Source organism: Anoplolepis gracilipes, chromosome 15, assembly GCF_047496725.1.
Source record: "Anoplolepis gracilipes chromosome 15, ASM4749672v1, whole genome shotgun sequence".
Lineage (NCBI taxonomy): Eukaryota > Metazoa > Arthropoda > Insecta > Hymenoptera > Formicidae > Anoplolepis > Anoplolepis gracilipes.
Window position 1 is genome coordinate 703,187 of NC_132984.1, and position 27,899 is coordinate 731,085.

The 27,899-nt window shown below is 32.2% G+C and overlaps 2 protein-coding genes across 6 annotated transcripts in view; one reads left to right on the top strand and one right to left on the bottom strand.

The window, feature by feature from the left end:
* Dnalig3 (DNA ligase 3) overlaps positions 1 to 27,899 on the bottom strand; it is a 41,346-nt gene that overhangs the window by 8,985 nt on the left and 4,462 nt on the right. For 3 of the 4 annotated variants that reach the window (XM_072907128.1, XM_072907129.1, XM_072907130.1), the window contains exons 2-15: positions 17,319 to 17,695; positions 15,626 to 15,892; positions 6,015 to 6,253; positions 5,410 to 5,489; positions 4,934 to 5,011; positions 4,672 to 4,846; positions 3,741 to 3,896; positions 2,175 to 2,306; positions 1,875 to 1,954; positions 1,506 to 1,593; positions 1,348 to 1,425; positions 977 to 1,100; positions 598 to 668; positions 369 to 515 (exon numbers count right to left, since the gene is read on the bottom strand). In XM_072907128.1, coding sequence (XP_072763229.1) covers positions 369 to 515; positions 598 to 668; positions 977 to 1,100; positions 1,348 to 1,425; positions 1,506 to 1,593; positions 1,875 to 1,954; positions 2,175 to 2,306; positions 3,741 to 3,896; positions 4,672 to 4,846; positions 4,934 to 5,011; positions 5,410 to 5,489; positions 6,015 to 6,253; positions 15,626 to 15,892; positions 17,319 to 17,685 — 2,082 coding nt within the window. In that variant the 5' untranslated portion in view covers positions 17,686 to 17,695. The remainder of the gene's footprint in view (positions 1 to 368; positions 516 to 597; positions 669 to 976; positions 1,101 to 1,347; positions 1,426 to 1,505; positions 1,594 to 1,874; positions 1,955 to 2,174; positions 2,307 to 3,740; positions 3,897 to 4,671; positions 4,847 to 4,933; positions 5,012 to 5,409; positions 5,490 to 6,014; positions 6,254 to 15,625; positions 15,893 to 17,318; positions 17,696 to 27,899) is intronic. The other variant, XM_072907131.1, reaches the window with a different exon arrangement.
* Positions 9,853 to 27,871, top strand: LOC140673898 (uncharacterized). 2 transcript variants are annotated; one of them, XM_072907147.1, is made up of 4 exons: positions 9,853 to 10,164; positions 23,702 to 23,898; positions 24,944 to 25,214; positions 26,954 to 27,870. In XM_072907147.1, exons 2-4 carry the CDS (start codon positions 23,722 to 23,724, stop codon positions 27,010 to 27,012), a joined length of 507 nt encoding a protein of 168 aa, XP_072763248.1. In that variant the 5' UTR covers positions 9,853 to 10,164; positions 23,702 to 23,721; the 3' UTR covers positions 27,013 to 27,870. The 2 variants fall into 2 exon arrangements, with proteins under 2 accessions (XP_072763248.1, XP_072763249.1); XM_072907148.1 differs by lacking the exon at positions 9,853 to 10,164 and having other exon boundaries at positions 26,954 to 27,871.

The following is a 27,899-nucleotide window of genomic DNA, read 5'->3' on the forward strand; positions in this document are numbered from 1 at the left end:
TGGCGAGAAATCAATTTTCATTATGAGAACACATGACATAAAAGATAATAAAGATAAATTCTGCCATTATTTGATTATTTTCTTGTTACATATACATAAATATCGCGTTGATTACTTTTATCACTAATTTCTTTTAACATCACGCTTTGAATATTTCTACCACAAATTCATTCATTTTCCGTCTAAAAAGATTTCTCTTTCTGTTAAACAAATGAAGTTATTTGGATCTAACAATGAGTCACGGAATTGAATTCTTTTGTGAATTATAATAGATACATATAAATTATAAATCATTTTTGCTTTATATTCGTAACAAAATTCCTGTCGCAAAAGTGAAAGACATTCATAGATTAAACCGCACAGATTACCTTGGGATCTCTCGCCACAAAATCCGGCACCATGGGTTTCTTAGCGTACAACCAGCTCGGCACTTTCTCAACATCCTTGCCAATCTTCACCATGTCGAGCTCATCCTGCAGCGCTGCCAGGGTGCTATCATCGTGTCCCGTGTGGACCTACGTCATCCAGACACCGGATGAAAAATATTAATCTCTAGGCTCGAATTGAATTAACTTGCTTATTACTCATTTTATTTACTTTGGTCACGGTTAACCACTTATCACGTCTCTCGTCGTAGCAGCCCATTAAAAAGACTGATAGAATGCCACCTGTGAAATCATAATAAATTAAAAAGAGAAAGAAATCGAAGATACATATTTCGAAAGAATAAAAAAAAGAGATTCGTCATTTTTTTCTATATTTTTTTTTTTATTTCAAATTTTATCCAACTTTTTGGAAAAATGTGTCAGAATCAATAATGATGATTATTGGAATAAAACAAAATTTCCTTTGTATATATTTAATTATTTTTGTAATAAAAAAATTGTTTGCAAAGACATACCACGCGCGATATATACTATATAATTTGACTTTATAAATCCTTTCTAATCGAACTGTGATAAAGTATCGTACGGACCTTTATTCCCTGTGCCGTACCATGCGCCAAGCACGACGAGGTCTGCGCTATCAGCCATTGCACCCCCGCACAAATAGTCCTTCTTTACCTTCAACCAGTGTCTCTTGCCTGGCTCGTATTTGCTCTGAAAATGCGAGTTTCGAAACACCTGAATTCGCGAAGGAAATGTTCACGCGAGAACGATATCGCGCGATTTTTACGACTCAATCTCTCATTAGTGTGAGAAATTTTATCAATAAATACTTATTAATAATAGGAATAATTAAATATAATTTGTGTATTGATAAAAGTAATAAGTAATAATAAATGATAAAAAATAATCTGTATTTTTTTCATTCGAAATCTTTGTGACAGGGAACGTCAATATTTACATCGATGTCCTTTAGAACCAAACCCTCGAGACCCAATTTCAACACGTACACGATTCTTTCCGCGAGAACCCGGGGATCCTGAAACAAGATGCGAATTATAATCCGTCATACGATACTGCTGTAAATAAATAACAATTAATTTATTTCTCTCTCTTTACATGGACTTCGTGAACCTCCGATAGCATTATTCTATTCGGTATCTCGGTCATCCTGTCCTTCAGGATCCTTCTGCGCTCCGACACAGGCCTAACCGAATGAAGGGGAAAAATTAATTTTATCATTGTAATATAATTAGATAGAAATTACATATAGTTGTAACTATACAATATAATTATTTTATCCAAAATATTATATTATTATAAAATTTAAAACTTTATATATATAACTGTTAATCATTATAATTTAAAATAATAAATAAACGTAAAAAATTAAAGTGCACAGTTGGGACTGCTAAAAAAAATAAAATGTAAAAGAAAGATTATCATTACGTAAACTATTTTTAAAAAATTCCATATATATTTATTTACTTGTTCATAAGTATCTCTCCGTTGTAGTACAGACAGTCGAAAACAAAGAGGCACACATTGGCGTTTTTAAATTCGGCTTTCTGAAATTATATTCGATTACGCAAGTTTTATTTTACAATGCTACAATTATTATATTATAAAAATATTATATATAATATTGACTTTTGATTCACGATTATTGAGATATCGCAGGATTCGAAATAATAATAAATAATTAAACATAAAAGTGTTCGGATAAGGATATTATATTGAAAAATTGTAAAAATAAAAAATTGACAACGCGAGAGATAAAGTTTTTACTTTATGAATTCCTAAAGTGCCGAAAGGTAAGGGTTGCCCGGTTTCGTTGTCGACCATAAGAATCTCAGAATCGAGAATCAGATCGTCACCGTCCGGGAATGCCTGTGCTATGTAATCCTTGAACAGATTCACCTGAAAAAAAAATCAATTGCTATTCCGCTATTCGAGAGAATTATTCGAATTCTATCACGGATTGCGCAATCGCAATCGAATGTCATCATGCGACTGAATTTTATTCATCTTCAATTCTATTAAACGCTTTTGTGAGACATTTTAACAATGATATTGAATTTTATTCCATTTTTTTCAATTTTATCAAACGGTCTCGTGAGAAATGTTAGCGATAATAACGAAATAATAATATGTCAAGATTATTTAAAATTATGTTTTTCTAAACCTTTTTTCGTTTAAAACATGTTTTTAACATTCTAAACATATTTTAACGGCGTTAAAAAGAATCACATGCTTAAAACAAAAAATATACTTAAATATATATTTACTTATGTTGTAGATATTAAGATACGATATGTTTAAATTTATTCCAATATGTCTATATTAATTGATAATATATTTATATAATTTATCGACCAATACTAAATTTTTATGTAAAGAAATAAAAAAATTAAATTTAAAGATACCGTATCTTGATATCAAAACATTTATATTACATGTTTAAAACATGATTCCTCAAAATGTGTGTTTTAAAAATGTATTTATAAATTTTTGAAATATTTAATTAAACTATTTAATAATTTTAATAATTTGCATATATAATATAATTAAATTTATTTTACATATAATATACACACATACTCACACAAGTGTGTTATACGTGAATTAAATTTTATTATATTATATACGCGCCTATACGCAAATTAAAATGACTTATTATTAATAGTTTATGTTATTCTTAAAAACACATTTAAAAAAATCAAAACATTTGTTTTAAAAACGTTTAAAACAAAAGTATCTTTAATTTGGTGTAATGCTGTTTAAAACATGCTTTAAGCATTTGTTTCACAAACATAAATGTCAACACTATTCAACATATGCAAAAAGTTCAGCGAGAAAATTTATTCCTATCACGTTTTTTAGGACGAGGACTTTTTTGTAATCTCATTTCATGAAACTATATACATATATATACATATAAGAGAAGTTCAAAGGTGAAAAAAGAAAAAGATGAAAAACACATAGTCGCGCGACAAATGTTAAATCCCGCGTGCGATAATCAAACGATAATCGCATGCTTAAAAACAAAAAATATACTTAAATATATATTTATTTATGTTGTAGATATTAAGATACGATATGTTTAAATTTATTCCAATATGTCTATATTAATTGATATTATATTTATATAATTTATCGACCAATACCAAATTTTTATGTAAAGAAATAAAAAAATTAAATTTAAAGATATCGTAGCTTGATATCAAAACTTTTTCCCGAAGCATGGAATTTGATTTTAAAAGCGATACATTATATAACAATATTTCTCTCGATCGATTACGTTTTATTTATTTATTTATTTATTTTCTTTTTTTGCGAATTATTATCTCTAACCTTGTGCGGCAGGACCGGTTTGAGGGATCTGCTAAAGTATCGAAAGTCGTTTCCGCTTTTGTGCACCTGCACACGCTCGCCGTCGTACTTGACCTCGGATAACATCCCATTCGGACACTTTCGCATCGCCATTGCCACTGATGTGCACGCCTCTGCCTTCATTAATTCATTAATCAATCAATTATCTTATTCGCGACTGAAACGGATCAATTACACAGAAAAAAAGAATATTCTTATTTTGACAATATCTTTAGCTTTGAAATGTATTATAAATCTTGAAATTGACATTACATTGCGTTAAACAAAGAAAATTTGCTTGGACGCAGACATTTTATATAGTTTAACCAAGAAAAATATGTTCTTGTTATTTAAGAATAATTTTCTTGAATGGAGAGGAAAAAATGTTGAATAGAAAATAACACATGTTCAAAATGGAACATTATAATTTTCTTAGAGTTAAAATAATTATTTTTATTCCTCAAATGGCAATTGTAATATTGAAATAAGATTATAATATTGTTGAAATTTCAGATTTTTTAATTCTTCTAAGAAGATTATGAAAATGTTGCGTATATATATGAAGGCATAACAATGAAGGCGTTCATATGAGTATACAAGTTTTGATTTGACACTTACTTTTTTTCTGTGTACAACATAAGATAGATTACAACAATTATCTAACTTTTGACTGAAAATACTACAACCTCATTAATTATTTATTGCCATTATCTCTCTTTTTATCTCCTAAATATATTGTAATCATCACTGATAGGCAAATCTTAATAAATAATATAATCTAAAGCAATTCTTTAGATTATATAATAATATGAAAGTAATTACTTTCAGTTAAAATTATGACACAAATAATTTATTAATATAATCGAGTCTTTATTAAATGACCGGATAAGTAAAACTCGATCTTATTATATACCAGCATCGGTAAAACGGGCGTCATCAGCGATATGGCTACTTTATCCGGCTTTGATGGCGAGCCCGAGGTATCCAAAGATTTTTCCTTCGAATCCGGCAAGAAACGACGTATCACCGCTTCCAAATCTCGAGACATCTGGAATGCCCTGTACGCGTCCACGTGGAGCCCCTCGAGACTGAATATGTATTATATTATATTATTACCATCGAATCGATTGTAGGATACGAGCGCACACACTTATATACGTAAGGTACACACTCACATATGCTTAGGACCGGCGTTGATCCTCAGATCGTGCTTGATCAGACGCACGATCATTTTGAGATCGTTGGAGGTACATCTAAAATTTTTATCGAAACCATTCGTAACGATTTCGAATAAAAAAGAGAAAATAAATGACGTTTGATATTCAATATTAAATATCTGTTTTCGCAAGTGAACGGAGGATACAATATCGGAATAAAATAAAGGAAAAAAAAAAACTTAAAATATAATATAAAATGATTTGTAAATTAAATGAGAATAAATAAGATAAATTTTGAGCGATTAAGGCTCCTTCTCTCTTTCAGTTGTGAAATAATTATCGCTATTTTGGATATAAGAATAATGAATCGGAGCTGTGCGTGCATTATAATTGCGCATTACATTTTACATATTACAATATTCTTCGGTTCGTCGATAGACGGAGAAATTTTTTTTTCAACTAGAAAAGTTAACAAGAAGCATCGGCAAACTTACTTGTCGAGGATGGATCGAAAATGTTGAATCTGTTCCTCCTCTTTGGTTAAACGCGACAACCTTTCCAAAAAAAGATCAACCTATCCGAGTAAAACGACGCTCGCATTAATAAAAACATGAGACCTCGACTCTGCATCTTTATTTAATGGCGATTGAATAAATTGCAAATTTAATTCTAAATAAATTATTTCGCTAATTCACATAACTTTATAAATTTTTCGAATTTTTACAATTAATTTTAATTTAATTATCCTAAATTTCGTTTGCTTCTGATTACATACTCAATTAGATCTTCCTCGATATCGCTACAAATTTCTCTGATTTGTATCATTAAATTAATTAATTCTCATAATTTTAATGTAATTATGTCAACTTAATTTTCCAAATTTTCTTGATTTTAATTAATTTAAATTTAACTTTTTACTTGATTTTTGCCTTATTCTAATTAATTGTACGATTAATTTTTATTGCAGTTTTAATAAATCCCAGCTGAATGATTCAATTATTCTTGATTTAATATTACCAAGTCGATCTCTCGTACCCTCTATAAAGGCACCGCAATGTGTCTCACTCGTTTTAATTTGCAAAATTCCACGGAGACTTACGTCTTGGATCGTCAACACGCTCGCGGTACAAGGCGACACGGCGTCGCTATTCTCGAAGAATACGCTGATCGTTTCGGCCACGTCACCTTGCTCCAGATGCTCTAGCATCGCGTCCTCGTCCTGGAGCAACAATCGCGCGAACAGCTTTATCAGCTGCTTGCTCTGCAGATTGTAGATTCTCTTTACGGCACCGGGCAGCAACAACTTGCCCCAGAGCACGATGTCGCCCTTAAAACCGTCTGTATGGAAATGAAATGGAAAAAAAAATTTTCGATGCCATCTTTTCTCCCCCTGGATCTATTTTATATACCCATTTTTCGATATTCAATAACTTTCGGTAATTTTATTTTATTTAAAAAATTTTTTTAAATTAACCCTTTTTCGATACAAATATAAGAGATAACTTCTTTAAAGACAGTTCTTGTTTTTTTTTAAACCATCTGCAGAGAAAAAAACGAGATAAAAGTGAAGAACGTAAAAACGAAACGAGACATATTTCTAAGATTAAAAAAAAAAAATATGGGAGAAATGTGAGACACGTACCAGAAATTTGTTTATCGCCTAATTTGAGATCAGTGTTCCAGTGATTCAGTATATATACACAGACGTTTTTCGCATGTACTCGACGATTTAAACTGTATTCAATCTTACACATATAGATTCCAAAAAGACGCATTAGATATGAAATAAAACTGTTAATGAAAAGGGAGAAGAAAGAAAAAAAAAAAAAAAAAACAGAACGGTTGCTCTTCTATCAATGCTATTAAAAAAGAAAAGATTAAGATTGCGTAATCGAAAAAGTGATAAAAATTATGAATATGTTAAGTTTTTTTTTCCATCAACATCCGTCCCTTATCTTAATACTTGCCTAATAACCGTTTTTTGCGTGTGATAATTTGCGAAATGTTTTCCCAAACGATCGCTCTCTATAATTGTTTTTTTTTTAATACTTTTTATAGTTTTATCTCTTGTGCTTAGGAATATTAAGTCATTATTATATCATCGCTATTAATACAATATTTAAAAAAATTATAATTATATATATAATAATTATTATACACTATTAAATATCCCTATAATAATGTGATAATATTTAATCATATTCGAAAATATTACCCCTTCTTTTTCTGCTCCTCTACTGTAATTTGATTACTATTTTCTTCTTTTCCGAATAATACTTTTTATGTGATCGAGAATTATAGCTTTAATAAATATTTTTGATGAAACTGTACAATTGTAAAGATATTTTTCCATTAAAATATAAAAAAAAAAAAAACTGATCGCGTTTACTAAAAAGGATCTATCTTTCTCTCGATAAGGATAGATCAAGTTTAATCGAAGTACGAAGAATTGCGCGTTCGGAAACGTGCCGGTCCAATGGAATTCTTTTCATCATCGGCGAAAATAGAGCGGTGCGAGATTAGATCACAAAGTTATGTAGCTTTTAAGTCACACATGGTTCGAGATCCATTATCGTGAACTATCAATGTTGATTTGATGGAGTTTCAACGGGGCCTTTGAATTCGTACGTAAAATTTTACGAAGACACTCAAGATTCTCTCTCTCTCTCTCCTTCTGTTTGTGCGAAACACGCAGATGATTGAGCACGCGAATCGTAAATAATGGTACCTAAAAATAGAGAGCCGCCGGAAATTGGAATTCCGAGTCGCGGCAGCGATTCCGTGACGTTCCCCTCTTCGTCTCTTCTCTTCGCATCCAGCTCTCTTGTCTTCTTTTTTTTTTTTTTTCCGCACAAAATATCGAAAAATTGGGAGAAATATTGAGTTCCCGCAAGAAGAAAGTAGGGATGATTGCGATCGCGTAGGCGCCACGTTGATTAATTGGTCCCGGATCTGACACCGTCATTTACATTGCTTTATCGTAATTATCGGCTCCGAAACGCGCGAATTATCGCGTATCGTTCCACGCGATACAAGACCCTCCTCCTCTTTTCTCTCTGTCTCTCTCGCGATGGTTTTTTTTTTTTTTTTTTTTTTTTTTTTACAGCAGTGATTGCGTCAGGTCGCGTACGCGTTTATGAATACGTCGAGCGGAAAATAAATCGGTCCACGCCTCTTCTCTCCGTCGTTCTGATCGTCGTAAAGCTAATCTCGAAAGCAAACTTCATCATCCAGACATCTCGCTCTTACAATTGTCATATTACTCGACCTTTAAAGTAAAAAGGTATATGTATATTTTTAGAATAAAAATCCTCCCTCTCTGAATGTAATATAACTTTTCGTAAAGAAAATAATGATTCATAAATTTTCTCCTTAAGCCGTCTTCTCTCTTTATAAATTATGGAGCAAAATCCAGATATTTAAAAAATATGACATTATTACTTATTGTCAGGATAAAATTTTTGCGCACTAATTACACAGCGTTTCTTCTTACTCTCGTCATTTTTCTAACTTAATCTTTTATATCTTTTATATCTAAAGAGCTTATATATTATATTTAATTTTTAAAAAAATGACATTCCATTAAAATATCGACAAAATATCGCTAATAAAGTTCAAAAGTCTAGGAAATAAATGTATTTTTTATACATATTATTTAATTTTTTATTAAAGAATGGTTTTTGATATTAAAAATATTGTACAATAAAATTCAGTGTAATACCTTACATATTTGTATTTTTAATATATATATATATATATACATTTATATTTTTAATATAATTTAATATATATGCATCTTATATACTGTATATTTTATATACATTTTTAATAGAGGGAAAAGTACTTTTGAATAATAAAAACATGAAATATTGCAACACGTCTAAAATATTTATATTTTTAGATTATTGAAATTAAAAAGACTCTTGAATGTTTACAAACAAGTACTTAGAAAATCCAAGCGACTGAAGAAGAGCCAGACGCGGATGGTTGTGCGTCGATTTCGCAGAAAATCATTTTCCTGCGAAATGATTAGTGCACCGGCCACGAATTTACATTTTTATATTTTTAGTTTCTCGACATCAAATTAAATTTTTCAAAGAAGGCAGATGTACACCATGTATAAGATGGTGTGTGAAGCATATTTTTATAAATGCATTGAGGGAGAAATAATTTTTTTAAATAAAAATTAATATTATTCCTCTTTCTTTCTTAACGCAACCCCATTTTTTTCAACATGATAAAACATTTCCAAGTGATACGGAATAAATATCGAAATATCTTCGCATCGGTCAGATTAATCGCGCAATAACACTCTCTCCGCCCCGTCGCGTAAAAATGTCGTAATATCGCCTCGCGATATCGTAACATCGTTTATATCTATCGCGAACGGATATCGTAATTGCGCCGGAGCGCAAAAAACGCGATCATTCAGCTTTGCTGACGGACAACGGCAAAAATGTCGGGGCGGAATCGTGATAAAGAGAGTCCGCGGAGAGAAGTTCGCGCGCAAAGATCTCCGAGCGGGGGGAAGGGGGGAGGGGGAGGGAGGAGGAGAAGACGAAGAGGGAGAAGAAGAGGAGGAGGTAGATAGGTGAAGAGAAAGAAATCAAAGAGAAAGCGAGAGAGAGAGAGAGAAAGAAAGAGAGAGAATGAGAGGGGGAAGCAAGATTGTCTGGAGCCAAGCTGGCTAACGCGAGAAGGGGCTCGTCGCAACGCGACCAACGTCCACAAGAAGAGCTTCTTCTCGTACGATTGGAGAGGTGGGGACAACATCCGAGAGTTTATAAGAACACGAAGGCCTAGTCGTGCTAGACCGAGAATCGATAGTTTGCAAAAACCGAGCGATCGTCGCGAAGTGTGTACGAAAGAAAAAAAAAAAAAAAAAAAAAAAAAAGAAATCAAAGAGCAAAGAGAGACAGAGAGAGAGAGAAATAAAATAAAAATAAAAAAGAGATACGCGAAAATATCCGTTTCATCGGGTAAACGAAGAAAGTAATCGCTCCCGGCGATGACTTAAAGTATAATCGCGATCGTTCGCGTATCGAATACATATACATATATAAGGACAGACTTATATAAGGCGACTGGTCTTTCTCTTTCGCGCTTCCATTCTTTCGGTCGTGCGTGCCGCGGACCATTGGAAAGTCCAAGTTTGAGGGGAAAAGAGGAAAAAAAAAAAAAAAAAAACCAGGAATTTAGCTAGCGACGCTTCAAGAAGAATCTTTTCGACCCCTTGTGATATAACGACGGTGAGTATCTCTTGAGCAAAAGTCGTCCGCGTTTCGGCAAAACATTTTCCATTAGATACCTGGTTTGAAAAAAAATTGTCCAAGAAAAAAAGAATTAAATAATTGTGAGAAATTTGACGAATAATAAATTTCATCCTATTAACAAGTGATTTTCGCGAAATGAAAGCTAGCTAGAAAACTAGAACTCTCTCTCTCTTTCTCTCTCTCTCTCTCTCTCTCTCTCTCTCTCTGTACAAAGTACTGATAAAATTACTCAGATTACTGATAAATAAACTATAATAATATATTAGATGCTAAAGTAATGCAAGAGGGCATTTCTGAGACATTTTTACGCAGAGTCATTCATCGGAATCATCATCGAATACGAACGGCACCGATAAAGAATATCACGAGTTGTACATTTTCGGGCATCTTCTTTCGGTGCATATTAATCGTCATCCGATGTTATTTTATCAGTAATATTTTTCAAATATTTCTTAACGTTATATGCGGTTGTAACTTTTTTGGACTTTGCGACTTTCAAACAGGATATCCTATGATAATTTTGTAATTCATGTATTTTCTACAAATAATTCTCCCGCAATCTTGCAACTGCGATACGTTTTGTCGGTGCTGTTCAAAATTGGGAAATAAACTTTGATTCAGTTAATTATTCGAATACAATTGTATTAGCATATCATTCATTATTCGCGCTCCATTCCTTTAATCATTCATTATTTATATTATGCATCATCATCCCCGTTATTCGCGTTAGTCTTCGTTGTTTCATTTGATAAAAGATCGCGACCTTCTGACGGTTACTACTTCATCAAAGTAAGGGTATATACAGGGTGTTTTATTAACTCCTGTTACGCCCTGTTTTCTAGAGAATTATTAAAGATATCGACGTAAACTTTTTCTTTTTAATTTCACCGAATAAGAATTTTTTTCATACTATATAATATGACAAAATATATATTAATGTATAAATGTAAAAATATACAAATATTTAAAATTTTATCAAAATCGGTTTTTTCTGTGTCTTTCTTACGATAAATTAAATTTTTTTTAAATAGTATAATAAAATTTTTTATTCGATAAAATTAAAAAAAAAAAAAAAAATATGCCAATAGTTTCTTAGAAAATGTTTTTTATAAAAATGTTAATAAATCCTTGTCTGTGAAATTATTTAAAAAATTTAATTTAAAATTCTTTTTTTTCTGTCCTTTTCTTCACATATATTATTTTAATAAATTTGAAATAAATAAAGTTCACAAGTCGAATAAAAAAACATATCAATTTTCAAACTGATTGTTTTTTTTTTCGAATAAAATTTGCAATTACATGGTATTCGTAACGTTCTAATAAATTTCTACATTCGCAACAATATAGTTATGATGGATAAAATTATGATTTGAATAAAAGAGAAAATATTCATCCGCAATCTTAAAGCTTTATTTCTTGTTTATTTTATGCGACCGCGACTATTTTGTTGACGATATGAAAAAGCCTATGTCAATTCTACGAACGTTCCGAATAAAATACTTGTATGAAGCTAACAGTGCAACTTTGACGAACTTTGACAAGATTTCACGATATTTGCACTCTCTCTCTCTCTCTCTCTCTCTCTCTCTCTCTTTTCTGTTTGTCCGTCTAGATAACCCCGTAAAAATCTTCCACTTAACGGCTCCCGCGGTGGCCGAGTCCCATTCACGCGTGCTTGGATATGATTAATGGTTTCCTTGTATCCGATTCCGGTATCATATTTATTTACCGCCGCTCCGGGTCTCGCCCCTTCGCCTCCAAGAAAAGCGCGCGTGCGAGAAAGAGAGAGCGAGTCTCTGCTTGAAAAAAAAAAAGAAAAAAGAAATAAAAAAGACGAGTTCTCGCGAGAAGGAGCAACGTAGCGGGCGAGAGGGGGATTGCGATGGAATGAGAAATAAAATAATGCAAAAGGGAGAGGGAGAGGGAGGCTTCTTGACGAGGGGGAGACGAGAGAAGATAGATCCCGATATTTATACACGAGGAGGAGAGAAAAGCGCAGTCGTGTGTGTCGATATCCCCATTGATGAGGTTGCTTATGCATCTCTCGCGTCCGTTTCGCCCTCGTTTCGCGTCTTCTCTTCGTCTTCGTAGCACGCGACGCACGCGAGAAAGATCTCGTGTGTGATTCACTCTGGTTTATTCCTCTGTCTCGCGAGAGAGAAAACGGAGAGAGAGAGAGTCAACGGGTCTTATTATGTCTCTTTTTTTTTTTTTTTTTTTTTTTCCTCTTTACTTGACAACCAAAGAATCTTGACAAGTATCCACGTGAGGCGGATAATCTTTCTGAAGCTTTAATCCTTAATTTTTGTCTTTGGGAAAAGCAACCCTTTATTATAATACTGGTGGACCAATTTTGCCTAAGAGAGAAGAATTTTATGAAATGTTACCGATTGTACTATTGTCAGTTTGAAATAGAAGTACTTTTTCTTCTTCCGCACAGAAAAAAAGAATATTCTTATTTTGACAATATCTTTAATTGTAAAATGTAAGTCTTGAAATGAGATTTATATTGCGTTGAACAAAGAAAATTTGCTTGGATGCAGACATTTTATATATAGTTTAACCAAGAAAAATATATTCTTGTTATTTAAGAATAATTTTCTTGAATGGAGGGGAAAAAATGTTGGATAGAAAATACAACATGTTCAAATCGAACATTATAATTTTCTTAGAGTTAAAATAATTATTTTATTCTTGAAATGACAATTGTAACATTGAAATAAGATTATAATATTGTTGAAATTTAAGATTTTTTAATTCTTCCAAGAAAATTATAAATTGTTGCGTCAAATGCCTTTTGATTTGACACTTACTTTTTTTCTGTGTGTGATCTCTTTTTTTTATGTAAAAGAAAGAAGTATTTTTTCTCTTTATCCACTGTATAAAATATATTATAGTTTATCAAAGAGAAAGAGAGAGAGAGAGTTTATCATTATTTGCAATATTTTGATATCAATAAAATGCAATTTAAAATTTAAATACATCACCAATAAAAGCAATAAAATACAATTTGTAATATTGCAGTCAGTATCTACCGTCTACGGATGCCTTACTGCCGAACAATTCTGCGAAAATAAATTTTAAAGCAATGCAATGTGATTATCAGTTAATTCTGATACACTGATCACATTGTTTGAAACGGATCATTAACCTTGAAAAATGATTTCATAACGTTCTCTTAATTAACTATTATCAAATTGCAACGCAATGGAAAGCAGATGGTTCTATAATTTATCGTCCTTTTTCATTTTATTACCTGTTTGATCAGAAAAAAGAATCATTTCAACGTTCGTAACGCGATCTAGAATTTTATTATTATATTTATTTTTTATTTTTAATATTTATTTGTAATATTTCTCATAATAAGCATGTCTATATTAATTGCCTGAATAAACAAGTGAGAAGTTGCTTTCGATTTGGGGTAGCTTTATTAGACTTAACTGAAAAAAGTTATATCGTATTTTGTGTCGCGTGGCCAATTTTGGCCAAGAGATCAACGATTATCTAAAAATAAATAAGATATGATATTATTATCAAATTATAAGCTAATGATAAACTCACATTTCTGCTCAAATCGTAATATCTGATAATAATCCTGATATATATGGCGGACGAGTCGCTCGATGTCTTTAAAAAGTTTATCATCGAATATAAAAAGCATTTTTATAACTTGTGGGGAAATTTGAAAAAAAAATTTCATATCTGTGTGTATAAATTATAAATACGAAGCGAATCGATTGCAGTGAAATAAAGTTATTGTCAATTTTCGTTTAACGAAAACGTAAAGTCAATGACCTGGCGTGCATATCTCTCTTCGTGATTTCTATTTTATTTACATTACTTTAATCGCTAGAAGCCGTTTTTAAAACGTCGATCGCGAGAATCTCGATTCGTCTCATTATTTTATCTATGAAAATATTACACTAAGGTCATCGGAAAGTAAATAAATATTTTACGATATTTCGTATCTTATGTCAGAAAAAATGATTTTGCACGAGAATAAATTATACGTAGAAAATATCTCACAAAGTATACATATATTTATTCACTTTTCGAGATTGTCTCTTAACACTTTTTTCACGAGGAATAACAAAATAAAAATTATTTTATGCAAAGATAAAATATATATGAGAGAGGGGGAGATGAGAAAAAAGAATTTGTCCCTCTGACAATATTCCGTTTGTTTTTTTCTCCTTGAAAAAGGATCTTAGAAAGCTTAAAGAATTTCGTCCGCTGTCATTAATATAATTTTCAGGAAAACAACTTCATTCAAGCTGAATCACTTTATATATTTTCACACAAGTGAAAATAATAATACAAATATCTTGCCCGGCAAGAATATATCTCTCTTTTGTGAGTAGAATTATTTTTGAGAAAATATGAGAGGAAGGACTCGCTATACTTATTCATTTACGGCACGATCCATTATCGCGATAGAGAGTACTGCCTACCAGAAATCTCTTCCGCAAACAAATCCTTTCTTTTTTTTATTTTTTTCATGGACATACATCAGGGGAATCGTTAATAAACGCCTTTGCGTCTCACGAAAATATCACGAGAATTCTCGATTAATGAAACAATGTCTGTTTGAACGCGGATGTTGTGTTCCTTCTCGTTCCCTCTTTCTTCTCACGTCAAGAAAAAACGTAATGAGACCCGCGTTGAACCTCATCTCGCGTAATTAAAACTCGCACGACTTTGTCATCCGAACGTTACAAAAAAAAAAAAAAAAAAAAAAAAAAAAAAAATGATATCCTTCTCAAAAGAAACGAAATAATTTGCCAATTTGTGAAGCCAAAGTTTTCCATCGGTTTATCAAGGTCAGCGAAACGTCGCTCATCTCGGAAGCTATCGCACAATTTCATTATTCGGCCGAATGTGTCGAATAATCATGTAAATGTAAAGAATTCGGTTAAATTTTACCTCAATGCGTCATTTTTGATTATTCACTTATCTTTTTATAATGTTATTAATCACGACCGTATATTTTCCCTTTCATATCGAGTTAATTTACATTAATAAACGCGTTTCTACGAATGTGTCACAAAAATCCTACTATTGTATGACAAATTGTATCATAACTATTATTATAAGTTATGTATTATAATTATTATATATTATAATAAGTCGAAATAATTATATAAATACTGTTTCAAAATTAAAAAATTTTTTTAGTCTTATATTTTTTCTTCACAAATCAAAGCTTGTTTAAAAAAAATTTACTCCAATAAATTCTCTACTTACTTTGACTAAAACACAATAATTTTCGCATAAAATATATAATAAATAATACACATTTAATTAAACGCATTTCATACAAGTCTTTCTCACACACAAATCTCAAATTTCAAGTCTATTCATTCGAGCATTTTCACGACCACTGTATATATTGTATTAATCTTGTTATATTAAAATAACAAACAGGAGAGATACTTACCTCCCTGTGCTCCTCTCGTGAACATCCTCTTAATAATCGCGGTCTTGTCGGTGTAGGCGTCAACATTGGCGATGTTGCTGCATACTCGTCGAAATTCACGAAAGGAATCATCCTTCGACGAGATCTTCCCCCTTTCTTCCTTATCTTTCTCCTTGTCTTCCGTTGCGGTCTCTCTTTTCCTCTTTGCTGTTGTTTTTTCCGCAATATTACTCGAACCCGGAGCTGCTTTTCGTGGCGACGCGGTCTTTTTCGAAATCTTCCTAGGACCTAAAAAAAAAAAAAAAAAAGATTAACTTATTAAAGGCCACGATTTTAATATAAAAAATTTTTGATAATAATTATTCTACATATTTATTTTTTTTTATTTCATTTATATATAATAATTTTTTCCTAGAAAAATTCTTAATATATTTTAAAATAAAAACCTTGACGGATTATTTATTATAAAAATTCTGTTAATTATAATATATGCGCATATATATATATGTATATGAGAGAAGTTGATAAAAATATATTAATTTTTCGATAATATTATGTCTATCTCCTTCATCTAGCTATTCATACATCATCGGCCTCCTACGTGAACAGATTTTTAATTACGGAAGACGAGAAAATTACATGGAAAAATAGCACATGCAATATAACATGTTGTAATCTTTCCTCAATATCGATAAACTTTTCCTCCCCCGGAAAGAGCTCTCAATCTCTTTCTTATAAGCGTCAAGGTCTTTTGGAACTTTCCGTTGTAAAACTTTCCGCTTCTAAGGAAGAAACTCTATTAGGAGTAACAAAAGTTTCTCTCGCGGAACGAAAGCCGGGAAACCTTTGAATGATTTTTCTATGTAATACACAGATCGACTATGCATTTCTAGATAATGCGAAGAAAAGTACATTGATTTAAATTCAAACGTTAATTGGTTCTGGGAAATCGCTGGGCGCAATAGCGAATCTATTAATAAACTATTTAATTCCAGGGCACCAGAATACGGATATACCGAGTGTGTCCTGGAAATAATACATTTTGATAGAAATGTCTTGTTTGTATAATTGAAAATTAATTTTTTTCTTTAAAATATCGAGCGGTGTCAATTTCAGTCTATTTTTTATTCAACTTTAAAAATGTATATATCGATATTATATTTTGCCGCGAATAACAGTTATATAATATAAATAAATAAATAGATATTTTTTTTATTTTATGGCTTGAATTTTCAGCTCTCGTTCGTATGAAAAATAAATAAATCATATATATAGTTCAACAAATTAATATCGTTTTTTCTAATAAAAGAAAAAAATGACAATTTCTGTTTTTGTTACATTTTCGGCTTCCAAATTGCTCTATCAAATTAAAAGTTTGAATAAAATAGATATCTATGATGAAATATGAGATTTATTGTAAAAAAGATTATAAATTAAGAATCGCAGTAATTTTTTTCTCTCTTCCTTATTTCCTCCAAAATATGGTATATAAATATAATAAATAAATAATATAATGTAATAAATAAATAAATAGAATCATTAAAGAGGTTTTCCAAAAAAAAAAAAAAAAAAAAAAAAAAAAATGGCTTCGAAGATCGAGAGAATTATAAAAAAAATTCGATTCCTAAAATTTGAAAGTGTAGATCCGCTGACAAGTAGGCGTGACAAAGATAGATATTTTTTCCACGGAGAAAAAATTAAACGTCCGACATACAAGATTTCTCAAATTCCTCCAGCTTGTCCAGGATGACCTTCCTATCGTCGTCGGATAATCGCTCCCAACCCTTCACGTCCTCCGCGGGATCATCGATCCTCTTGGTCGTCGCGCGCTGTTTGGCGAACACGTCGAAAAGGCAGGCGACGTGGTGCCAGGCTGGCATCAGTTTCCCATCCGCGAAGAAGCTTGTCACGTACTTGGCGATCCGCATCTCGCCCTTCTCGATCGCGCACTTGCATTTCTTGCATTTCGCACGGCCTGTCTTCGCACGTTCCACGGCGAACGGTTTCTCTTCCTCCTCCTCCTGCTGCTGCTCCTCCTCCTCCTCCTGCTGCTGCTCCTCCTCCTCGACGTCGCTCAACATGATGACTTACCTGTTGGAATAGAAAAGAAATTTAGAAATCTAGTTTTTATTTTTTATTTTTTTTTTTTTTTTCATACGCAATTATCGACACAAGGGTACTAATTCATAGGCGTCTTGAATCATTATACGTGCAAATCACATATCGCGAGCACGTTAAGCGGATTTCGACGCATCTCTCCCCTTAATTCCTCCCCTTTCTAAGCGTTTAAACGCGCGTAACTAAGGAATCAAGGATATACAATCCGCGGATATACAATCGCGCTATGCCTTAACGTTGGTAATCGAGCTTTGGATTAACGTACAATCTATGTAGCTCCTTCGTAAAGGAGCGAAGCGAGAAAGCCGACGTGTAGTTGCGTAAATTATTACATTATCTCGCAAATAACGTACACGCGCGTCACAGATATTAGGTAATTTGCCTTAAACAGACAAACATGTGACGCAGATTCCTGAAACATATCCATAGATATTCGTTAAACTTGTAGATGAGACTTTATTTATTCTTGAAACAAAATGACGTAATTTATGCCGACGAGCGACGGTCCTTGAGAATCGTTCGCTTCTTTCTCTCTGATTTTTTTTTATGTTGTTAAAAGATTTTTTCAATCTACGATATTTTGGAGGAAATAAGGGAGAGAGAAAAAAATTACTGCGATTCTTAATTTATAATCTTTTTCACAATAAATCTCATATTTTATCATAGATATCTATTTTATTCAAACTTGTAATTTGATAGAGCAATTTGGAAGCCGAAAATGTAAAAAAACCGAAATTGTTATTCTTTTCCTTTATTAGAAAAAAAAAAGATATTAATTTCTTGAACTATATGATTATTTATTTTTCATGAAAACGAGAGCTGAAAATTCAAGCTTTAAAATAAAAAAAAATTCATTGTATATTAATTTTATTAAATGTTGTGCGATTTTTTTGAAAATTAAACTGTATTATTTTTTAAGATATTGTATGTTGATTTTATTTCTGTAACTCCTAGTTACATATTTATTCCAGTTTTATTTCAATGGAGCCTTCTCTTATATTATTAAAAAACGATTTTTATTGAGGATCAAAGAAAATAGGGAGGAGAGATTTTTACTATAGACGCTAATTATATTTAAGTTTTTGATATGACTGTTTTATATGTGTTACATGTCCATAGCCAGGACTTTAATTTCTTCGGTCACTTGCTAGAGTTGATACGCGAAAACAGAGTATGAGAATAAGGAAACAAATTTTTCGAATACAAAAAATGAAAAAAGTGCGATTCTAAATGTCTTATGTCTCAATGAACGAATTGAAAAGCTTGCGTCACAAATGTTAATGTCGGTCGATCTGGGCGAAATGTTGAATAGCAGCATGACGCAGTTTATTGCAATACCAAGATCGTGTGTAGTACTACGTGTAGAACAATATAATCTCTTATTGAGGTCTCATTAGATCCGAGTATTCAATAATCCTCGAGACATTAATCCTCACAATCACAAGTGCTTTAAATAGCATTCCTCTCTCTCTCTCTTTCTCTTTCTCGCCTTCTCTCTCTTGCTGACGAGAATTAGGATTGAGTGGGATGATCTCGTTAGATACGTCTTATTCATCGACGAATTCCAAAAAGATGAGTCTCGATTGAGATGGAGAATATATTATTAATATACATAAAGCATTTCACTAACACATTGAACTTACTTCAAATGACACATATACTTTTTTCATTATTTTCGTCTCTCGTTGATTATTCAAGTGAATCCCACGTGTTATAAAAATTCTGTATAAAGCCAGAAATATATTATCAATTTTCAAAAAACAATCAGTGAGGGCTGATTTCTGATCTTTTCTTTAAAAAGTGTAAATTATGCATGTAATTTTATGTTGTTAGAGTCAATGAATAATAACAATAATAACATTTTTATACGTCTAAAGCAGTCTGAAAAATGACTTAAATTCCTTAAACCGATAACATTTTAGTAACAATTTAATTGAAGTGATTTAATTAATAATTATTTGTATATCATGGATTTCACGAAATCTAATTTTAAACTATATGTTCTCTTAATTTTCAGTAAAAAGAGTCATAAAAATAAAGAATAAATTATAATACAAACAACAAGATCAAATAAGGCATTAAATACTACAAAATAAGATTAATAAAATTAAACTATAGTAATAAGAGCCGAACGCGAAGTAAAAATAGCACAAAAATAGAATAAAACTCTTGATAATTATAGGTAAATTTATTAAAACGTTTCCGTTCCACTTCAGGCCATTCGAATGATTTTCTTGTTAATTCCAATAACAATAACATTGTAATAACTGAAGGAAACTAAAACGTTTTAATAAATTTGCCTAATAATCATTATAAGTTTTATTCCATTTTCGTGCTATTTACCTCGCGCTCGACTCTCATTAGCTCAATTTTATTTGTCTCATTTTACAATACAAATAATTAATTAAAACAAAATTATATTACTATTAAAACAGATTTATGTTTTACTTTTATTTTATTTATTTTATACTTTTCAGACAAATTTTAATCAATTCCATTAAACGGAATAAAAATACTACCGTCGTATTCAGCGATAGAAAAAAAACATAAAATTACATGTGTAAAGATAAAAATGAGCTCTTTTTCAGCCATCGTCCTTTCAATTAAAAAAAGTTTACTCCATGTTGTTAGTTTTTGTACGAGAAATCGTGTCCTTTTCGATCATATTCCATAATTTATCGCTCTGTGTATACTTGAAATTGCGAAAGTGACAATTTCATCGGAGGGAGGAAGGAGAAGTAATGGAGAAAAAATCTCCACCGAATCTCGATAACTCTCCTTCCCCGTTCCCCGCATCCTGTCCTCTCAAAGCCACGATAAGAAGCCGCTTTATCGTCGTCTCGCTATTGGCTCGCGAGAACTGAGGAGAACATTGCTCTAATCTAATTTTAAATATTCGCTCATCTCTCTTGCGTTATATATTTTATATATATATATATTCAATCTACGATTCGAGTACTTTTTTTTTTTTTTTTTTTTTTTTTGCGGGACGTGACGAATCGCGATTATAACGCCGGGTAGCGGCTAAAAAGTTTCCAACGCAATCCGGCGAAGAATGTATATACGCACGTTAAATGTCCAAAACACGCACGCATATGTACTCGCGTACGTAAGTACTTGTATCGATGTGTACTAATTTGTTTTCATCACGCGTCGCGAGAGAGATTTATCAGCGGCCTTATAACACGCGTCATTTTCCTCGTCATCATAATGTAATTGGCGCGTCGCAATTGAGTTGCCGAGAAAAAAATTCGATAGACGCTTCTGATTCGGCAAACGATTCGAATAATAAGGACACATCATACACAAAGTACACATGTACAAATGGAAAATTATTTTTCTCATCCGTACGAAATACTAATAATAAGAACGCAATCATACTGACAATACGCAGATTTGATATTTGTGAGCAAAAAAATCTCGAGAAAAAATAAAATAGACAACAAGATTCGAAGACAGAATATAAACATCGATAATTTGTAGTGTCTTGAAATAGAGTTATTCGATTGAACAGTTTCTTTTTTTTAATGTTTTTCTTCGTTTAAAAAAATTAATCGTGATTAATAAAAGATAGAAAAGAAACATTTATAGTAAATGTATATTGTAATAAATATTTTATTTTATTATCGATTTTTTAAACGAAGGAAAATATTTCAAATGGTTTCAATATAAATATATACATATAATTACAATAAATATAATATGTATTGTATAATATATATGATAGCCAAAAATAATCGACATCGTTCAATATTTGCATTAAAACGCTATTGATGGATAAATAAAATACTGGAGGAGAGATCTTGAAGGAGGGAGGAATGATTCACATGGCTATTTTCGTGCGATAAATTCAGTCAATTTATATCAAATTTCTCTGATAATCTTAAATAAAATTATATAAAAATTATTAACATTAATATATGTTATAATGGCATACATATAATTAATATCTATAGTATATTGTAAATGTATATATAATTTAATTTAAAAAAGGAAAAAAAAATTAAAAAATATTATTATTCAATTCGATAATAAAAAAAAAAAAAATATAAAGAGCAAAAATTTCTTGATTCAAAGTATAAAAATGTCTCGCTTTATGTGAGTTCCATTAATTATTTACGGATTCCGCGTCAAAATGGCGGTAACTTTGATGATGGCGGCTAAATGGATACGCGGTTTACATGAATATACCTATATATGATATGAGGTAGGCATCGCATAATTTCATTGAGAAAAGGTGGTAGAAAGGAGTAGGGGATCAAGCGCAAATCTTCCTCCTCGTGTCGCACCTACTACAGGTAGGTGTGTTTCTCGAGGGTGGTGGCGGATATACGGATAAGGGGGGGAATTATAATAGATACCTGCGCGACGCGCGGGTATAATAGAGGGTGCAACAGCCCTTCGCGGCTCATTCCGCCACCGCTTGTCGTCCCGTCGACACAATAGAGCGCGATTTTCGCGAGAGGACCTCTTTTAACCAGGCGTAAGTTACACCCGCGATCTTGGAGGAATCACTCGCAATCACACTCTTCACAGTATATCCGAAAAGAATTCGGTTTTTGCATCATTCTCGGAGAAAAAAAACAATACTATATTTTCCTTTCTCTTCATCTATAATTGAAATAATTGGAAAAAAAAAAAGAAAAAAATCTGCCGATTATTTCCTCCGAATATCTAGCAGTCTTTGACGACGGGTTTGTGCCGTCAAACGCGAGCGAATTGATTTCTAATCGTTTTGTTTGCGATAGACGAGCAAACGTCGCGGTGTTCTCCTACAGGCTCACATTGATTGATGAATTAATGACGAGGTCGATTTAGAATCTATAAATAATCGTCAAGCGGCCGTTCGTCAAGGCGGAGAGATCACTGTCGCGAGAAAAATGATTATTATTATTAATATTATTATTATTATTATTATTATTATTATTATTATACATACGTGACGCGCGTTTTATCGCTATATATTGCTATTATCAGACGTGACGTGATATCGCGCAATTTCGTTCGCGACAATTTCGTCGGATTCCCTCGTCTCTTTTCTCGTTGCTCGACTTTATTCTTTATCACGTGACACGCACCGCACGTTCGCTATACCGATAACGTTCTATCGGTGAAAGGATAATCCGCGATGACCTCCGAAGACCAGCATCAGCGCAAATCGCGGATGATGTTCGGTCTCGCCTTTTGTGACTCGCGACTTTCATCTCACAAAGTAAAAAGGAAAAGAAACAAATCAATTATAATCGTTATATATTTCTTTATGTAATTTAAGGAGAAATTATTACATGGATCAGCTACGTACAAAGTTGATAGATCTAATACATCTCGAGATGCATGAGTTTGGGATTGCGTAAAATAATTTGTTTTTAGCCTTATAAAATTAATAATTGACTTGTCAATTAAAGATTTGTCCCGTAGAATAGAATTTTATCTTAAAATCTTAAACATTATATTATATAGAAAAAAAATTCTACAGGGAAAATCTTTACTCAAAAATTGATCAATTAGTAATTTTATACCTTAAAAATTTGAAAGTCCTTTGCGCAATGTCAAATTCATGAATCTCGAAATGTAATAATTAAATTTATTAACTTTTGACGTAGCCGATAATAAAGCTTAATCTAAATAGAAAACATTAATGGGAAATCAGTGCATTTTATCACTGATAGTAACGTGATTTTAATTATAACATCGCAAAAAAAGTGAAATTTCACTGGCAATGAGACGAATCAATCAGCAATCAGAGACTGATTCCTCTGTGAAATCTTACTGCCGTCGTATAATCAGTGGAAAGACGTAGGCGCAAAGTGCGAGTGTTTTCACTAAAATTTTGTGTCGCTGTATTAATCAGTGACATTCATCACTGATTTAGCATTGAAAAAAGAATACCACGTTTCTCCATCTCATTTTAAGTTCTTAAATATTATGTCGCGTATACTAATGCAAAGAACCTCTTATCTGTTTTTTTTTTTTTCGCAGAGAGTACGAGCTACGAGGGAATGACGGAAAGGGTTAGTCGACGAGCCGCCACTAGGACAAGCTTCTGTCTGCTGGCGGCATTCGTCCTGTCCTGTGCCACAAGTGGCAGCGACAAGGTTCTCGCATTCCCGCAACCCGAACCTTTACCACCTGATTTCATCTACGGCGATAATTTTGCCGACGACGCGGAGAGTTCCGTAAGTGCAGTGCAATTTACATGTGTGCAATGTGCTATTTAAAAAATAATGATAAATATATATATATATATATATAACATATATATTTATTTAGTAATTATATAAATAAATATATATGTTATGTGTATTTTATATATATATATATATATATATATATATATATATATATATATATATATAATATATATACATATTGTGTATATATAGATATTTATAATCAGGATTGAGAAGTAAGGCGTTATTTGTAACGTCGTTACCGTTACAGTTAATCTTTTTTTTTTTTTTTTTTTTTGGTAACGAATTTAACGGTTACTTTTATCATTATTTTTTATATCTTGATATATTTGATATATCTATTTTCGTATATTCAATCTTCAATTATCAACAGGTATTCATATTATAAATTAAAAATTTTTATATTAAAGGTTTTAAACAAAATTATATAAGAATACAAAAAATATATCGTGTATTTGACTATATTTATAACCTTAATGCAAAACCAAAATTTTTTTATTTATACTGTGAGTGTTTTAACATTTTACCTTATTATTTATGTTATATTTTACAAATTTAAAAATTTACAAATTTATTGATATTTTATTAATATTTTAATTATTAATTTTTTTAATAATTAAATATATTACAAAAGTATATTTTTTATTTTATTTCTGATCTCGTTTCAACATTAAAAAAGTAACGGAAAAGGTAACGAATAGTTACTTTTTAAAAGTAACTTTCCCATTCCTGTATATAACTGTCTAGACTAATCGAAATTTATAACAATAATAATATCATATTACAATTGAGAGTGGGAGAAAAAAATTAAAATATATAAAGTATACTAATTAAAATGAAAATAAATTAGGATAATATAAATAAGAATTAAAGTAAATAAAAATAAAGTATTTATTTAAATAAATATTTAAATAAATAATCTACCATCATCCTAAGATACGTACTTTTTCACTGACTATTAGCGCATTGTTTCGCTTCAATTGCTAATTAAAAATAAACTATGCTCATCTCTGGAATTTCGTTCGGCTAGATGCTGTTGAACCGCCTGAAGCAGCTGACGGAGCAGAAGCATCGCGTAGAGGAGCAAATTGAGCGCGAGATCGCCGACGAGCGCGAGATCGCCAACGAGCAGATCGAGATCCAGGCGATGCTGGAGGCGAAGGCGCGGGAACGCGCGAACGCGATGCAGCCGCAGGATTACTCCGTCGAGCAATCGGAACCGGAAGCTTTGCCGATACCCGCCGCCATAGTCCACCACGAGCAACACCCGGGCAAACGACACGGCACGAATGCAGTTAGTTGTGAGTATATATATATATAGTCTGTCTCTCTCATATTTCTGCTCGTCGATTCTCTCCGAGGGAAGATGTCGCAATTTAGTGAAATTGTGCGAGACAAGAGATCTTGAAAGATCCCTCGAGACATCTCGCTGAGAATTTTAATTAATTAATTAATTAATTAATTAATTAATTCATTCATTTATTTACGTAAACGGGAAAAGCTTTTCACTTAAAGAGAATATAAAGTAGGATTTATTTTTAATAATTCTTCTCTCATTATAATATGCAAGTTTGCGAGTTTATTAAAAATAAACAAGCGGTGATACTTTAATTAAAGGAAAGGAAATAGAGAAAGGATTACGACAATCGTAAATATTCGGGTGCGCATTAAAATTAATTAACGAGCGGCTAAAAAATTCTGTGACATGAGAGCTTTTAAGATATTCACGCAACGTGTTATAATACTCGAGATATATGTTTGGAACATTCGAGAGATGATCTCAGAATGATATTACACGGATTTTCGTCGCCGCGTTGGAATCTGGTCGTTAAAATAAAAAGCCAGCCGCTCGTATCTTTTATCGGATTTAGTTAACTGTATTTCCGAGGATCAAGAAAGATTATGCCACGCATTATTTCGGGAAATTTCGCGCGGACACAAGAGAGACGAAAAGCCTTTTCTATTCAAGAATTTCTTTCGGGACATTTCGAGAGAGAGGAAAAAAAAAAAAAAAAAAAAAAAAAACGCTCTTCCCTCGATTTGCTAATCTTACGAATAACTGTTCTCGGACACGCGTTTACGAATCTGCGACGTTATCGATGACAATTAATTGGAGCAATTGGCTCGTGACGCACTACGTGTCTCCGCTCCCGATTGATTCCTCGAATCGAATATTCGAGTTCGGAAAGAAAACCGATGACGGGGCAACCCCATCTCCAGAACATTGTGACAATTCCCTTTCCAAGGTTTTTACTTGCCCCTTGGAAATTTTACCGTGACTTGCACGCACGTGTTCAATATTATTTTACTATTTTTTTTTTTTACAATTGTATACTTTGTTCTCTTTTTTATTATCTTTGTTATAAATCTACATTATTTAATTATATTAAAGGGACTTTTATGTAAACTCTGAAATTGGATGCTCATAATTTTATAGTCGAAATAATCAAGAGAGTACATAATTCTTAACTTTATCTCTTTAAGATGTAAGAATCTTTGAAGAAAAGATTTTCTGGACAATTTGGAGTCGACTTTTCCTTAGCAAAAATATCAAGCTTTTCATCTTTCCATCATCTTTTTAATTAAGTCGTATTTTAGATCAAAATTCTCTTAAAATAAATTCCTAAGAAAAATCAGAACATAATAGATTCGTTAATTTTTGTTAACTTGTAAAAAAGCCCTTCATCCTCAAGATTTATTTAATTAAAAAATTCTCGATATACCATCATATTTTCGCTGAAGAAAAATCACTTTCAAGTTGACCAAAGAACCTCTGCTATTAAAAAGACATCCAGTGAAACACCAGTACATACATACATACATACATATAAATTTATCTTTATATAGTAATGATTACAATGAGATTTATTTAATTATTAGTAGTAGCTTAAATTATCAGAATTAAATTTTGCGATTTAAATACGTACAAAATATCCGCGTGAGAATTCCATAGATCTCTCACAAGCTGCGAAGATCGAGATGTCTCGATCATCAAACAGAAAACCGCGACAGCGAATAACGCACGCGATTCGTGTTTCAGATATGTCCCTGTGCCACTTCAAGATTTGCAACATGGGACGTAAGAGGCAATCGAAATAAGTCCCCGTACATGGAATAAAGAGGCAGTCGCGAGATGTTCGAAACGGCCGGCGAGCGCGGCGAGGAGCCAAGGGGACCTCATTGTGCTTCTTTAAAGAAACATTAAGTAAAAGATCAATAAAACACAACTTGCCACGGTCAATTGAAAATTAAAAGTGAAGATAGCAAGGACGAGCGGTGTCGGCTGTGTCTGCCGATTGTTGGCGACGCACGTCGTGCGTCGCGATATTAAAATGTCGGATCGAATTCAAGGAAATTCGAAGAAAGGAGTCAAATATTTCTCATCAAAAATTCCAACGTTTCGGAGAATATCTCGCTAGATGTGCATCTGCATCTATCGGGTTGCTATAAATCCAGGGCGAGCAAATAAATCTATTCGCTGGAAAATTCGTGAAAATATAAACGAGAAATACAAAAAAATCATCATCATCATCATCATCGTCGCTCCTCCTTGCTATACCTTCGGGACAGTGATTACCAGTATTACATGTCACACACGCGCCACGATGGATCTTTTTTGCGCACGTGAATTTTGCAGCGTGATGCAAAATTCTCGCGAATCGCGAACGAGACGAAATAAATGCTAGACGGACACTTCCATTAACAAACGTCAATCAGCATCAAGTCCGTTTACAGCAAAGTACCGAAAGGTGAAATAACGCGACTGCATATGTGGAAAAAAAAAATATATATATATATATATTGGAAATATCAAGACCGTCCTCGGCTGCCACATGAAGATATGTATATACCGTCCGATTGGTTCAGGCGAGAGTTATGCGAACAACGGCTGTCTATCGAATCCATCGGAATATCGAGCGAAACCATCGACGAGGTACTGTTAAATAAAAGCGAAACAGAAGCGATGCTTGATTTACAAAAAAAAA

What these genes read in the sequence shown, in the direction of transcription:
- LOC140673898 (XM_072907147.1), top strand. Translation starts at nt 23,722, where the DNA reads ATGACGGAAAGGGTTAGTCGACGAGCCGCCACTAGGACAAGCTTCTGT. An exon ending in CCGACGACGCGGAGAGTTCC is followed by an intron (nt 23,899 to 24,943) that starts GTAAGTGCAGTG and finishes TCGTTCGGCTAG; the next exon opens with ATGCTGTTGAACCGCCTGAA. An exon ending in CGGCACGAATGCAGTTAGTT is followed by an intron (nt 25,215 to 26,953) that starts GTGAGTATATAT and finishes TTCGTGTTTCAG; the next exon opens with ATATGTCCCTGTGCCACTTC.